The following is a 16,139-nucleotide window of genomic DNA, read 5'->3' as shown; positions in this document are numbered from 1 at the left end:
GCCACTCTCGTTCCCCTCTTCCCCTGTCTTCACCCAAGCTCTTCGGTTGTGCTGGCCTCACGACAGGCTTGCGCCAGGCACTGGAAGACCGCCATTGTGGCGTTTTGGATAGGACCCCATTCGTCAGACGTTCTGACGTAACGTAGAACGTGATTGACTAAAAGACGTTATGTCCCCTTGCCACAACCGCTGTACAGCCGGGACACACCTCTCGGCTCCTCAGCGAAGAACATGAATGCGAGTATGCACATTCCGCAGACCAAGGTACCTTGCATACCATTGGCTCATTTTTTGCAACTTGAAGGTGATTGGGCTCTCGGGCGAGACCCCATTCGTCAGACATTTTGACGTAACGTCTCCATTCCCTCCTTCAGGGAACAAGGGTTACATATGTAACCGAGATGTTTTACATTGGAATAATTTCACAATTTTTAGGGATGCACCGATATAACATTTTTGGCCGATACTGATAACAATAATTCTTTATATTTGAAAGCCGATAACCAATATATTGGCGAATAAATCTAAATCCAAATTTTTATATAATTTTTGAGACCACGATTACAAAAACAAAAGTCCCACCATAATGTTCTCATTATAATTTGATATAGCCTATATGACAGACTTGTGCTGCACATGTTGCACTTTAACTGGATTTTCCTTTTTGAAGTGATTCCAATCATATTTCAAGCAATTCAAAACCATCATGTTGAACAGCGCACATCTGACGTGTCTCAGCTGAAGGAAATAATACATTATTCATCGGCTTTAATATATCAGCAAAATTTTCTTATCAGGCCGATGATGCTAACATTGAAAATGAACATATATCGGCTGATACCGATATGGTCGCCAATATATCATGTTCCCTAATAATTTTTACTGTATTTTTCAACAAATAAATGCAGCCTTGGTGAGCAGAAGAGACTCTTTCAGAAACATTTCAAATCAAAACTTTTCAGTTGACGGTAAAACTGGTTTCTCTCCTGTGATAGTAATGTAAAGTCAGTTGTCTGATGAATCTGGGGCGTCTCAGGTGAGTCTGCTGAAGGTCTCAGGCGAGTCTGCCGAAGGTCTCAGGCGAGTCTCAGGTGAGTCTCAGGTGAGTCTCAGGTGAGTCTCAGGCGAGTCTCAGGCGAGTCTGCTGAAGGTCTCAGGTGAGTCTTAGGAGAGTCTGCTGAAGGTCTCAGGCGAGTCTCAGGCGACTCTCAGGCGAGTCTGCCGAAAGTCTCAGGTTAGTCTCAGGTGGGTCTCAGGCGGGTCTCAGGCGGGTCTGCTAAAGGTCTCAGGCGAGTCTGCCGAAAGTCTCAGGCGAGTCTGCCAAGGGTCTCAGGCGAGTCTTAGGAGAGTCTGCCGAGGGTCTCAGGCGAGTCTTAGGCGAGTCTGCCGAAGGTCTCAGGAGAGTCTCAGGCGGGTCTCAGGCGACTCTGAGGCGAGTCTGCCGAAGGTCTCAGGAGAGTCTCAGGCGGGTCTCAGTCGGCTCTCAGGCGGGTCTCAGTCGGCTCTCAGGCGGGTCTCAGGCGAGTCTCAGGCAAGTCTGCCGAAGGTATCAGGCGATTCTCAGGTGACTCTCAGGCGAGTCTGCCGAAGGTCTCAGGAGAGTCTCAGGCGGGTCTCAGTCGGCTCTCAGGCGAGTCTGCCGATGGTCTCAGGCGTATCTCAGGCGGGTCTCAGGCGAGTCTGCCGCCCGCCGTCGGGTTCTGCCCGCACCAGTATAGCTTCTCCTCCTCACGCTTCTTCCTCCACTGGCACAGAAGCAACATGCGGAAGGTCTTCTGGAAGGTTTTGTTGCAGAGCGCGTAACACATGGGGTTGACGGTGCTGTTGACGTAACACAGCCAGTATCCCAGATGCCAGAGTGAGAGCGGGATGCAGTCAGAGCAGAAGGTGGACACCAGCACCATGATGTTATACGGCGTCCAGGTGAGGATGAAGGCCAGCAAGATGGCACTCAGAGTCTGCGCCGCCTTCTTCTCTTTGATCAGCACCATCCTCTTCCTCTTGGTGATCTGGCTTTTTAGTGTGCAGTCGTTGGGTTTGGAGGAAGACGAGGAGGACGGTGCGTTCACGGATTCGGCAGATGAGAAAGACGAGGGTTTTGCGTCTCCGTTGGTGTTCTTTAGTGGAACGGTTGGTTTGAACTTGTACGAGACGCACTTCTTGCTCCGTGTACCCTAGTGAAAAAAAAGTGTGTATTTGAGAAATATATTCCCTTTTTCAATAGTACATTGCAAATATACTAACAAAAATTATTACTATCTTTAAATATATTAAAAGTATATTAGGATCATGCTTTTACCTAGTTTCACAATGCAACTTTTAACACACTTTAAAAGTCTGTTTATTTTTTAAAAGTGTATTTATTTGCACTTTATTAAAAATACATTTTAGGTATATTTTTAACTCTGTGCTGAAAATGTTATAGTATGCAATAGTATATTGTACAAAGTATAACTAAGTATTATTTGTTTATTAATGTGCATTTGTTATTGAAGACAAAATGTGCAATTTGTAGTATTTGGAATAAGCCAAAGGTTAATTAATGAACATATACTTTTTACTCAAATATAATACACTTATGATATATTGCTTGTATGTTTCGAAGACACTCACAATGAATTTGTAATGTACTTGTAACGCAAATATAGTACACTTTAATATCACTAATCAAGCATGTAATTAGTCCCAACAAAGGCATATACTTAAAGTATACTTGAAGTTGTTCCAATTTAGCACACAAAAGTACACTAAATACACTTAAAAGCTATGCTTTACTACAATTTAATTACAACTAAAATAAACATAGTACAAAATTAGTTGTTCCAAAATAGCACACTTCAAGTTAAAGGTGCAGTGTGTAATTTTTAGCGGCATCTAGTGGTGATGTTGTGAACTGCACCCAACAGAAGTTACGGTGGCCGACAGGAAGTGATGTCGTCGTCAGACAGCAGAGAGTAGCCAGTTAAACACTGAGGTTTCTTTACAAAGATAAATTAATAAATTATGTTTACTTGATTATTCAGTAAAATTATGTTATTGTGAATATTATTGTGACTTGTTCATCATTGTGTCAGTGTTTTATTCGCTGACTTTAGCTCGCTTCTTTACACGAAGAACAACATAGTGACGAAACGCATTTGTCCGTTCAGGGCCACCGTAGAAACATGTCGATGTAAGCGGACCCGCGGTGTGTGTAGAGAGAAACGCCTCATTCTAAGCTAATAAACACATAACGCTTCATTATGTAAGGTCTTTATACACCACTGAAAACATAGTTATGTATATGATATTGCATTTCTGTCTACAGATCCTCCTAAATATTACACACTGCACCTTTAACTAATCATTAACACACTTGAAGTGTCCTGAATTAGTCTAGCTGCAAGTATACTTAGCATATTTTTCTTCACCAGGGTAGGACTTGTTCTGAAGTAGTTCTGCTCGTCGGGTTTGCGTTTGGACGCCTGGAAGACGCCGGGAGACGTCGATCGCTCCTCGTCCTCGGAGGAAGCGTAGCTGTTGAACTCGGCCGGTTTAGGAGTCGAGTTTTGTATGCTTTCGCTCGTATGCTTGCAGCCAAAACACGAGCGAACGGTTTGAGTCTCGCCACTGGAGTTCGGCGAAGAGTTTACGCCTTGAAGCTCGGCGAGATCTTTAGTGCGTCTCTCGGTTTCCTTATATATCCGACAGTAAAGGATAGTCATGACGGATACAGGAAAATAAAAAGCGGCTATCGCCGTCCCGAAAGTAATCACAGGCTCGGAGAAGAACTGGATCTGACACTGTCGTTCAGGAACCGTCCGTTTTCCCACAAAATACTGCCAGCAGAGGATCGGTGGCGCCCAGAGAACGAAAGACACGAGCCAAGCTAATCCGATCATGATGGCCGCTCGCTTCGGCGTGCGTTTGGCTCGATACGTCAGTGGTCTGGTTATAGAGAAGTAGCGATCGAAGCTAATAACCAGTAGGTTCATCACAGAGGCATTACTAGCCACATAATCCAACGCTAGCCATAAATCACAGGCTAGGCTTCCGAGAGCCCAGTAGCCCATGAGGATATATGAGGTGTACAGGTTCATGGAGAACACGCCGATGATGAGGTCTGCGAAGGCTAGGCTAAGCAGGTAATAGTTGTTGACCGTCTTCAACTGGCTGTTCACCTTGAAGGACAGCATCACCAGAACGTTCCCGATGATGGTCACAAGGCTCACCACGGCGGAGACGCTAGCGATCGTCACCACTTCCCATAGACTGTGCGTGAACAGGACATCTGAGACGTTAGCGCTGATGTTCATGATGATAGCAGCGGCGCGGTTCTCCATTCACACGTGGTTCGGCACGTCCATCTCCTGCACAAACACAAACCGAACAGTGACTTCAGATGAGAAGCTCTCTCTTTTATTAGCTCTGGACCAAGACAGCAACATAGTGTCGGCCCACATCCGGTAGGCGTTGAATCCACATGTTCCAGATGTGGGCCGGATCTGAGCCGACACTATGTTGCTGTCTGGGGATGTTTAATACAAAGCTATTATCGTTAACTAAAACTACTGAAAACATTTTTGTTAAGTGAAATACAGCTGAAATAAAATAAAATATCAGATAAAACAACTTAATCTAAACAAAAATTAGAAATGTCATATTAAAATGTCAAACTGGACATAAATAAAAAATAAAATAAACCCAAATAAAATATAAATTTTGGATGAAAAACAAAGTAAACTTGGAATGTTGCATAGCAATAAACTGAAATATGTTCTAAAATATCTAGCTGGAAGCAAATAAAAAAATGAAAATGAAAATAAAATAAAAATAAAATAAAAATAAATGGACATTTAGTCCAGGGTTATTATCATTATCAAAACATTTTTGTTAAGTGAAATACAGCTAAAATAAAATATAAATATTATATATAAAAAACTAAATGAAATAAAAAATATTGCATTAAAATATCAAACTGGAAATAAATAAAAACTGAAAAAAAAATCAACCAGTCTGTCCATGGTTATTATCAACAACTAAAGCTAAAAACATCAAAAAATTGTGTTAATTGAAATAAAGCTGAAACAAAACAAAACAAAATATTAGATAAAAAAAATCTAACTGGAAATAAATTAAAAAATAAAACTGAAAATGGAATAAAAATAAAATAAACCTAAATAGTCTGCGCCTTTAATCCAGGGTTATTGTCCTTAACCAAAACTATAAAAACATTTCTGTTAATGGAAATAAAGCTGAAATAAAATCAAATACTAGATGAAAAAACTGCAAAGCACTAAAATGTCTAACTGTAAATAAATATAAATAAATAAAAACTAAAAATATGTCAAAATCCCATAAAAATACAAAGAATTAAGTTGAAAGTAAAATGAAAACTGAATATATAAAAATAAATACTAATTCAAAATATGAATAAAACTATAATAGTATAGTATAAACTAAATATAAACTAAAATAACTCCTTAGAAACTATCATGTATTTTTTAGATAATTGTCAGGAACAATATCAGAATATGATATCAAGAGATTGTGTTTGTTAGAAACCTTCAAGTCCAAGTCACTGAATTCTCTAAAGTGCTCGAATCATCCGAAATGTTTTTAAAGAAGTTTATTACAGTATTTGAAGATTCATTAATTTAGTTCATCATAGAATATCATCATGATCTTTCAATATAATAGATGATCCGTGTAAAAGATTAAACGTCGAGCTAATATACTTACTGCCATTTAGAGTCATTAAATCCCATTCCATTCCATTATTCCATTGAAATCCTATTTGAACAAGCATACCTAATGTCTGATGGTTCATTGATCATCACTGATAGTGTGTGTGTGTGTGTGTGTGTGTGAAGCGCCTCTAGAGGGTAGAAGTGAGATGTACAGAACACAGCAGAACTGAAGTGAAACCTCACAGGGATCTGAAGCCTGACGTGACTGAAGACACATCTCGATTTAAGAATGTTTACATATTTGTGCTGGAAAACAAGACACAAACACTGAGAAGAACATCCTTCTGCAGTAAATACAGCATCTAGCAGCTGTAACCAAACCATCATAACCAGCAAACCTCCATCTGAACCAGTGCAGGAAATCAGGGGATTTTATATTATTATTTACGCATTAGTTATAATCAATTTATTCACGTTTTGCCCTCAAAATTAAATTTCCAACGTAAACTGTCGTAAATCTTGAATGCTATAAAGCAACAGACTGAAGTTTGATCTCTTTTCAAAGACAACACTTGGCAGATTATTGCTGAAGTGAAAAAAAGTTTTAAAAAGTGGACTTAAAAAAAGTTACAGAGTTTGACGTGTATTGTTATGAAAAATGCACAAAAATACTATTTTAAAATATTATATGAAATCTATATCTTCAAAAACAAGTTTTACTCTAAAACTGCGAGAAATTCAAAGCCATAAATCTAAACAAGTTGTGTTCCAAATTTGAGCCTGATATCTCAGTAAATGATCTTTCAGTGAGTGTGTTCGGCTGCAGTTCCAAACGCTTCCACTAGAGGAAACTCGTCTCTCATTCGTTTACAATGCTTCATTTCTGACCGCAAGGAGCACAAGTGTGACTATTTTTTTCAGGACCATTAAACCTGTTCCAATCATGTCCATGATTTTTGTGTGTGTTCACACAGTAAGTGCAAAACCTTTTAACAAGTTTTGTACCATTCCAATGAAGTAAAAAAAAAAAAAAATTTACGTAACAATTTTCGGTCAAAAATGACTGAAGAGCACTAAAGTGAGTCAGAAATTAAACATCATCTGCACTGTACATGTACAGCAGGAACACATGCTCAGATGAAGCGCGCACACGTGAACAGGCACACGGATGATGTTTCAGTGGCTTTTTGTTTCCAGGGAAACAGCCGAGTGATTTCTTTTGAATGATAAAGCCAACATCATCCGAGGCCGAGGGAAACGCTGAAGACAAACCAAACAAACACTTGAGGACCTTCTGGATGAGTTTAACGTGACGCACACTGATCCTCAAACACATGAGACATGGAAAAATCCAAAGGAATAATAATCATTTGCTTTTTATCACTGACGTGATACACTAATATAAAACACTGTTACAATGTAGCTGGTGATGCACTAAAGCTCTTCCTCAGTGTTTCTGTCTCGTTTTCCAGCACAAACATCCAAACATTTTTAAAATCAAGATACAATTACTGGAGAAGGAAGATCTCAGCTATCAAAAACATGTACATCTTGCTAACTTTAAATTAGAAAAACGTTATTTCTTAATGTGTTCTGAACGTCCAAAACATTCAGTTTTTTAATGTTTTAAGTGTGTTTTTTCTTGGGTATGCGGACGTTAAGGGAACATTCCATTGTATCATTCTTCAAACATTATGGGAACGTTACTTTTGAATGTTCTCTGAACGTTCTGAAACAAATTGTTACATTTAAAAAAGTGTCCAACTAAAATGTTTCAGAAAAAAAAAAGTTCAATGAACGATGTATAAATAATGTTTAACATGTTTAATAATGTGCTAACATTATTAAAGAGATATCTTTGAATGAACGTTCTATTAAAGGAGATGCTTTTAAATTGTTCCTTTTTACATATAAATCATACATTTGTAGTCTATATAAAGCGGAACTGCAATGCTTGGGTCTGAATTCCTCATTATTATAGCTCCACAGGCCCCTTTTCTACCCCTTTTCTGATGTGCGTCTGAGAGCAACTCGTTTTGGTGCGGTCTCTTTAAATACAATTGAGACACTTCATACCCCGCCCACACTCGGTTCAACTCCACCCCGTTCGGCCATTTTTGTAGTTTGATAGCAGAGATACGATTATCTAGCGGCACAGAAACTTTTTATTCACACGTTATTAACAAAATGTCAACAACGGAAGACTTGTCCAGCCAGCCTTACATGTTCGAGTCGGAGCAGGAGCGAGATGAAAATGAAGACGACGAACCTGTAGAACAACGTCTTCATATGGATGTATTGCAATGGTGTGTTACTGTATTTACCAAGCGGCAACCTCCCCGTCTCTCTCTTGAAACCAACACGGAAGTGAGTTAAACTGCAATTCATTGACTGGCCGCTTGGCCTGGCTGCAGAAGTGAGTCAAATCTGTATCTCCCCCATGTTAAAATTACCAACTTTACAGCAGAAAAAAATGTGTTTACAGCCTGGATCTCTATGTGGCTTTGGTCTATACAGCTAATTTTGCCCTTCATAACAACTGTGAGGGGGGTGAATTATTTTATAACTCGTCCGTTTAGTTGATTAATATTTAAATTTAAGGGTGTGGCCAGTGGCCACTTGAGTGACAGGTGGATTGCCGCTGTCAGTGCTAGCCGTTTGTCTGCTGTTATTACTAGCCGTCACTTCACCTCAGCAAATGTTAGCTGCTGAACTTGCCATCTCTGCAGTGTTTGTGCTTTTTTTCGGGATTATTTCATACAATTTAATACTTGGGTACAAAGCCAACGTCTTTGGATTCCGTCGTTATCGTTCGAGAGAACAACCAGCGCTGTATTTCAGTTGTTTTCCTCCGTGAACATGCACTAATGGATGTCTGACAATTTCGTTGCTTTTTGGGGTTTTCAAATTTAAAACGTCAATAAATGCTCGTTCGTTCTGCTCTCACGGAACAGATGGATTATGCTTATGTACCGCCAGATGAAAACCTGCAGGCGTCGGCGCTTTCTCCGTCCATGCAATAAGTTAAATGCACATGAATGAGCGCGGATTTTCTAGCGCATTTACTTGCACTTCAAAGGCAATATATCTATGGTTTAACCCATTTGAGAGACGGCCAAAATTAGAATTTAAAATGGACTGAATAAGCAAGCTCTCTACGAACTTGAGCAATGCCGCGCTGACGGACCATGAAAGAGTGACGGACATGTATGCACATAAATCACTGTCACACACAAACACTCTCGAAGTAATACACAGTCTCACTTGTAGCCATGTCTTTTAACTATTATAATATTTCGAAGGGCAAAAATATGATCGTTTAATTGGCTTTACATCATCGGCTAACTCGGTCACGTCGAGCTAGGTGATTTCAGATAGCCAGGCCAGTCCTCAGCTCCACTCACGCCCCGCCTGTTTGCCTATTTTCTGTTATCCGGGAGTGACGCAAGGCCAAGATGGCGACGGCCGGCTCCGCCCACTTTAGGCTTCAAAAATGCTCTTCAGAAACCTACGGGTGACGTCACGGACACTACGTCCATATTTTTTTACAGTCTATGGTATTTACACATGAAACTTTGGTCTTCCGACCTTTTACCACCGTGTAGATTTATTTTGATTAATGTGCGAGGGAGAGAGAGCAAAACAGCGTCTAGTTTGGAGACGGTGATGTCTTGTTTACACTTTCGCCTGGCTCTGAAGAGAGAGAGTGAGCGCACGCGCGACCGGGTCTCTCTCTCTGCTCGTTCTTTCAGTTAAACATGCGCCCTGTCACAAGCGCAGCAGTTCATCTACATTAGACGGTGTAATGAAGCGTGTGGGTTACTACATCCAACAACCGAACATTTTAACTTACCCTCTCGTAACTTCTGCATCCTTTAGCTTGGACTACAAAATTGCAGCGAGAAATAAAAATGGCGGATTGCTCGAAGTGTTGGGCCGGAAGTCAATGTCCTTATTTGGCAGTTCCGCTGCAAATACTGTGACGTAATAGTTCAAAAAACGTCATAGATAACAGAAAAATCGGAACAGGTTGAAAAATATGACCAAAACAGAATATAAAGGTATCAACGAAGCACCTGAAGAGAATAATTTCATATTTTCTGTACTTCTAAACACTCCAAATATACAACAAAATGCATTTAAGGGCTAAAAAAGTGCATTTGGCATGATATGTCCCCTTTAATGTTACTGTAAGAACGTTTGTTCATAACTTTGAGAGAATCTTGACAGAACGTTCACTGTTAGCTGATGACATAAGATATGAAGTCTTTTTTTTTCTGAAGAAATAATAAAAATTCTGAGTTTAAAGGGGCTTTATGCAAGAAATTTCCTGTATTAATCGCTTTTTTATTGTCATTGTGTGAACAGCTTGTAACGAGACTGATGTTTATGTGAAGAACTCATTCTGGTTTTACAGTAAAAAATCAAAAGCCTGTGACGTTACGCTCCCGAGAGCCTCATCCGCTCAATCGCACATGAAACTAATGCTTATACAATGTTCAGGATTATGCAGAAAGAGCCGTTCTGCACTGTAACGTCAGTCATGCAAAGAAAAGAGATTAATTCAAACTATAGTCTCACATAGTCAGATCTAGTCTCTGATATACTTTATAATCAGACTTTCATAACAGTGTGATTTAATGTCGACATGATGCCGGTGAATCTCAAACATCCACATCTCTACGATCAGATGCTTTCTCATTTCTGTTGTGTGTTTATTGTGTTATTGAGAGGAAAGTGCAGCACATAAAACATGTTCATCAAATCTCGGACAGATATTCAGAGTATACTTTGAGATGTTTGACAGCAAGTGTTTTCAACAGGATAATGGCTCAGCGCTCTCACGGCCGATGATTCTCGACTCTGTCATTATGTTATTGACATCATCCTTGCTGGAAATACACACTGAATCACTGTATTACTCAGTCCTGAAAAAGCAGAATGATAAAAAGAAGAATGATGCTGCATGATAGTCAATGCCAATGATTTTATACAGCCTCTAAAAATCAGCAAAACACCAGCTGATCCAAACCACACGATGAAGAGAAGATCTGCAGCCTGATTCGTTTTTTTGTTCTTGGAGCCGCTTTGAATCTAAGTGATAAAAGCAGAGAGATCTGGTATGCGGATATTTCTCTGTGTTTCTGGTGTGAAGGCGTAATGTGGTGGGCAGATTTCTGAGGAAGCAGATGAATAAATGATGACTGTATATTGACGGATGATCTGATCTTACTGTCGCTCACAAACACTGACATTCTCTTCATCCTGATGAGCTGAAAAGTAGAAGTTTGATATTGAGCATTAAACTCTCAGGCGGATTAGACAAAAGCTTTAACTAATAGATATTGAGTACATTAAGAATTGCAAACATTTTTATATTTAACATTTTCAGAAATTTTCTGTTTAAATATTCAAGTGAGTCATTGTCTAATTAAATATGAACTGATGCATTTTCAGATTGATTCTTATAATCAATAATCATATCAGCTGATTCACCCAAAATAAATCATTCTGCAGCTCAGAGATTGTCTTTAGATAAACTAGATCACAAATTACAATGTCCAGTTTAAAACTATATAAGAACAGTGTCAGAACTGAAAACTTACTCCCAAAACCAACTAACTAAACTTAGTACTACTTATTAACAAGAACAAACTATGTACGAAAGAAAAAAAAAGACTTTCACGGAATAAAAAAGTCAATTGCAACTTTTAATCTCACAATTCTGACTTTTTTCCCTCTAAATTGCAAGTTTAAATAAATTGCGAGTTTATAACCTGCAGTTCTGAGTTTACATATCACAATTCTGCCTTTTTCCTTACAATTCCGAGACTATATCTCACAATTTTGTTTTCTGAATTTATATTAGTTTCTATTATTTGCTTTTTTTTTTCTTGTGAAAAAAAGTTTATTGTGATATAAACTTGCAAATTGCAAGAAAAAGAATCAGAATTGAGATAAAAACGTGCAATGACTTTTATTTTGTGTTGGAAACAAGCTTCCACATAAACGCTGCTGTGAACCATGACCACTGACTGTGATGAAGTGCAGCGTTTGAGTCGGATCTGCTAATGACCTCTGAGACTCTCCGTCCTCACAGTGTTTTCCCGTCTCACGTCACATTCCAGCGAGCCTCAGCTGTGTGTGTGTGCGTGTGTGTGTGCGTGTGCGTGCGTGTGTGTGTGTGTGTGTGTGTGCGTGCGTGTGCGTGTGTGTGTGTGTGTGTGTGTGTGTGCGTGCGTGTGTGTGTGTGTATGTGTGTGTGTGTGTGTGTGCGTGCGTGTGTGTGTGTGTGGTGATCTGACCCGTGTCTAATGTCCCTGCAGTTCTGCTGCGACTGACAAACTTCCTCCAGTGGCGAGTGTGTGTTGGAGTCTCAGGTGAAGCTGCAGACGCATCAAACTGCAGAAAATCCTGCAACCCATTTATCATTCAGTTCATTTATGTGCAACACACTGCAAAAAATGAAATCTGCAGTATTTTCTGTTGTTTTCTCGTTGTGGAAACGACAGACGGTGTGGCATCAGGCCTCACACAGGCTTTTATTTAACCCAAAATAAAACATTAAAATGCCCAAAAGGGAATGAAGTGTCGAAGGGGGAAAGTGTCCAACTTAACAGGGGATCTGGTGTCCTCATTGTGCCGGGGAATCGTGAAGGAAGGACCAGTGTTCAGTCAGGATGGGTCCAGGTCCGGAGAACAATATAGATGTTTCACAGCAGCTTTACAGTGATAACAGGAGATTACAGTAACACAGATTGTTTAGGCTTTACAGCAGATCTAGAATAAAGTTATTGTCCAGATAAAGTTAGTTTTTGATTGATTCACTTCCGTTGCAGAGATCATTAGTTATTAACTATTAATTCGCTTACACAACACCGTTTTAACCGAAAACAGAAAACTTTTAATGTGTTCCGGATGCTCATTTGCACGACAACAATGTTTGGTGGCTCGAGAACGCAAACTTTGAAACAGGTTCCAAGGTGCAAGTTTTTAAACGTTATCATCTCTGTGTAAACTTAAAAATGTTAATCTGTGACGGCGTGCACATGCATATTACGTGTTTAGTCTATAGACATGCTCAGTCCATATGGCAGTGTGGGAATCCCTCCATGCTCCCCTTCCTGGGCCCTCGAGGAGAAGAGACCGGTCTGTTGAGGCTCCATTAGATTCAGATGTGCCTCATCACACACCACCAGTCCTGGGTGTTACCGCTCCTCCTCTCTCTCACACACACTCCTGTCGGGAACCTGGTGAAGGGTGGCGATTTAAAGCTCACCCAACAATGAGAACCAATGAGGTTCATTCTCGTGTTACGCAGCACGTTTGAGCTTCAGCAAGAGCCAATGAGGTTCATTCTCGTGTTACGCAGGTTGTGAATAAAAGCCTAAATTAAATCTGTTCATCATATAAAGCGATCAAATCTGTTCAGAAATGTGAACTAAACCGCTCAATTCATATGGATTAGTTTTACAATCTAATTAACTTTTTTAAGCGTCAAAGTGGTAGTTGCGTAGCTGTCAATGAAGGGACAGAAATCTCTCAGATTTCATCAAAAATATCTTAATTTGTGTTCTGAAGATGAACGAAAGTCTTACGGATTTGGAACGACATAAGGGTGAGTAATTAATGACAGAATTTTCATTTTTGGGTGAACAATCCCTTTAATATACGGGGTGACGCTGATAATAAGGGTGAGGCAGCCGTTCCGTCACACAGTACAAATATATAAACATTCTGAAATACATCTAAACATTCCTGCAAAATGACATATTAAGTCTTGTTGTCGGAGGAATTGATCAAAATGAAGTGAGTTTCTGCTTTAAATTAAGTTTATTTTTCTGACACCACTGGCATTACTTGTTCTTGTTTTAAGCAAAAACTCAATTTCTCTTCTTTTCTCAAGTCACGTTGCTTCTCCAGTAAATGTATCTTGATTTAATAATGTTTCGATATTTGTGCTGGAAAACAAGACCGGAATACTGAGGAATAACATCCTTTTTTTTTTTCCAGTGCATTAGTCAATATGTCTGATTTGACTGTGTTTTGCAGCGTCTCGGGTCAGAACGCTTGCATTTCCCCAGCGTTTTGGCTCATTTTAGTTCTCTGCAGGACTCGTTAAAATCATGGCTGACCGCCTCTAATCTGTGTCGTGTTCATGTGTGATTAGTTCTGATGAGAGACGGATAGAAACAGTGACCTCTATCAGATGTCAGCACTGCTTCTGCTCTACACGATGAATGTTAAAGCATTTGTAGTGTGAATGAAATTCAGGATCACAATCCTGTTCAACAGACCCAGACTGACGCCTGCTTCACTTATGCTTTATGGTGATTCTGTGTGAACACACACACTTATGAAGTCACTGAAGCTCTCAAAACGCCATCCAATGCTTCGGTCTCTCTTTTATAAAATATCTGAAATCGTACTCTTTGGCATTTTAGTACATTAGTACATGGATGTTTTTATGTTTTGTCTTGTTGTTCTTTTGCTTTTTATTGCAATGTACAGCACTTTGGAGCTACTGTGGTAGCCTGTAAGGTGCTATATAAGTAATTTAATGAACGAAATATCTACAATCACACAGTTACAACAGGACTCGATGTATAATGAAGATCTGAATGGTTCAGCTGCGTTCACAGTGAACAGGGAACGTTCTGGCAAGATTCTCTCAACGTTATAAACAAATGTTCTTCTAGTAACTTTAATAGAATTCGTTCCATGTTTTCTGGTTTTTAATAATGTTCTCAAAACATTAGCACAAAAACATTATTTATACATAATTTATTTAATGTTTTTTTTTCTGAAACATTTTAGTCCATATAACTTTGAACAAATGTTTTATAAACGTTACTGGAAGATCTTTGAGAGAACCTTGCCAGAACGTTCCAATAACGCTTGCAATAATGATGGAGTCCAGATAAGCGTAGCGTTTCTGCACAGATATTCACTAGAGGGAAAAGTGTGACAACTAGCCCCAGTACGTACATGATTGACCGAGACTGAAGCTGTACTTACAGAAACCACACGTCCCAGCAGCGGCTTCATGAAGACACAGGGACTGAAGTCCTGCGGTAAACATGGTAAACGACTCCAGTTTTACTCCTCCAGCGCTTATAAATCCACTGTGAGCGAAATGTTCCATCCAAACATGCAGTGAATCCTGCACACATGTCACAAACACAGTGAGACCGAGTTACTCCAGCGCCTCACATGCACACAGAAGTGATGAAGAGAGAGAATGAAGATGAAGAATCCTGAGAGCAGCAGCAGAAGTGATGAGAGAGAGAGAGAGAGAGAGACAGAGAGAGAGAGCTGTGACTCCTCACTGACCGACACACACGCAGCTGACGCTCACACTGAGAGAGAGAGAGACGGAGAGAGAGAGAGAGAGAGAGAGAGAGAGAGAGAGAGTAACCACAGATGACTGAACGCTGATAAAGTCATGTGAAGACTGGAGAAAGTCAAGAAGCAAGAAAAGAGAAGCTGTGAGAGAAACAGGAGCAGCGAGAGGCCGAGCGGTCGCTCATAACTAGCTGGTTAATTGCCCTATGGCAAGCCAATTTAGCTTAAAACGTTCCCAGAGTTATTTATCATAATTGCATTTTTATTAGTAAGAAGTACAATTAGAGAGCTCTACAATAGTCATATGTCTTAATTGACTTCAATTCATTTTTAATTACAGAGTTCTACAATAAAAATTGTACTAGTAAAAAACATTCCGGGTATGTATAATTGCAGAGCTCTCTAATTGAATTAGAGAGCTATTTAATTGGGATTCTTACTAGTAAAAATTCAATTGCAGAGCTCCGTGATTAAAACATATGACTAGTAAAAATTCAATTGTAGTGCTCTCTAATTGGGATTCTTACTAGTAAAATTTCATTTGGAGAGTAAAATTTCATTTGGAGAGCTCTCTAATTGGGATTCTTAATAGTAAAATTTCATTTGGAGAGTAAAATTTCATTTGGAGAGCTCTCTAATTGGGATTCTTACTAGTAAAATTTCATTTGGAGAGCTCTCTAATTGGGATTCTTACTAGTAAAATTTCATTTGGAGAGTAAAATTTCATTTGGAGAGCTCTCTCATTGGGATTCTTACAAGTAAAATTTCATTTGGAGAGTAAAATTTAATTTGGAGAGCTCTCTAATTGGGATTCTTACTAGTAAAATTTCATTTGGAGAGTAAAATTTAATTTGGAGAGCTCTCTAATTGGGATTCTTACTAGTAAAATTTCATTTGGAGAGTAAAATTTCATTTGGAGAGCTCTCTAATTGGGATTCTTACAAGTAAAATTTCATTTGGAGAGTAAAATTTCATTTGGAGAGCTCTCTAATTGGGATTCTTACTAGTAAAATTTCATTTGGAGAGTAAAATTTAATTTGGAGAGCTCTCTAATTGGGATTCTTACTAGTAAAATTTCATTTGGAGAGTAAAATTTAATTTGGAGAGCTCTCTAATTGGGATTCT

The 16,139-nt window shown here is 39.3% G+C and overlaps 1 protein-coding gene across 1 annotated transcript; it reads right to left on the bottom strand.

Moving 5' to 3' along the window:
- Nucleotides 1–1,670: 1,670 nt before the first annotated feature.
- chrm5a (cholinergic receptor, muscarinic 5a) lies at nucleotides 1,671–14,824 on the bottom strand (the record flags this gene model as incomplete). The annotated part of the gene is made up of 3 exons (XM_084096333.1): nucleotides 14,688–14,824; nucleotides 3,411–4,349; nucleotides 1,671–2,174 (listed from the first exon to the last, which is right to left on the bottom strand). Exons 2-3 carry the CDS (start codon nucleotides 4,320–4,322, stop codon nucleotides 1,671–1,673), a joined length of 1,416 nt encoding a protein of 471 aa, XP_083952459.1. The 5' UTR covers nucleotides 4,323–4,349; nucleotides 14,688–14,824.
- Between the last annotated feature and the right edge of the window lie 1,315 nt (nucleotides 14,825–16,139).

Source organism: Abramis brama (genome assembly GCF_963993115.1).
Source record: "Abramis brama genome assembly, chromosome: 21".
Classification (NCBI taxonomy): Eukaryota; Metazoa; Chordata; class Actinopteri; order Cypriniformes; family Leuciscidae; genus Abramis; species Abramis brama.
This window is presented reverse-complemented; position numbering and strand designations above follow the sequence as displayed.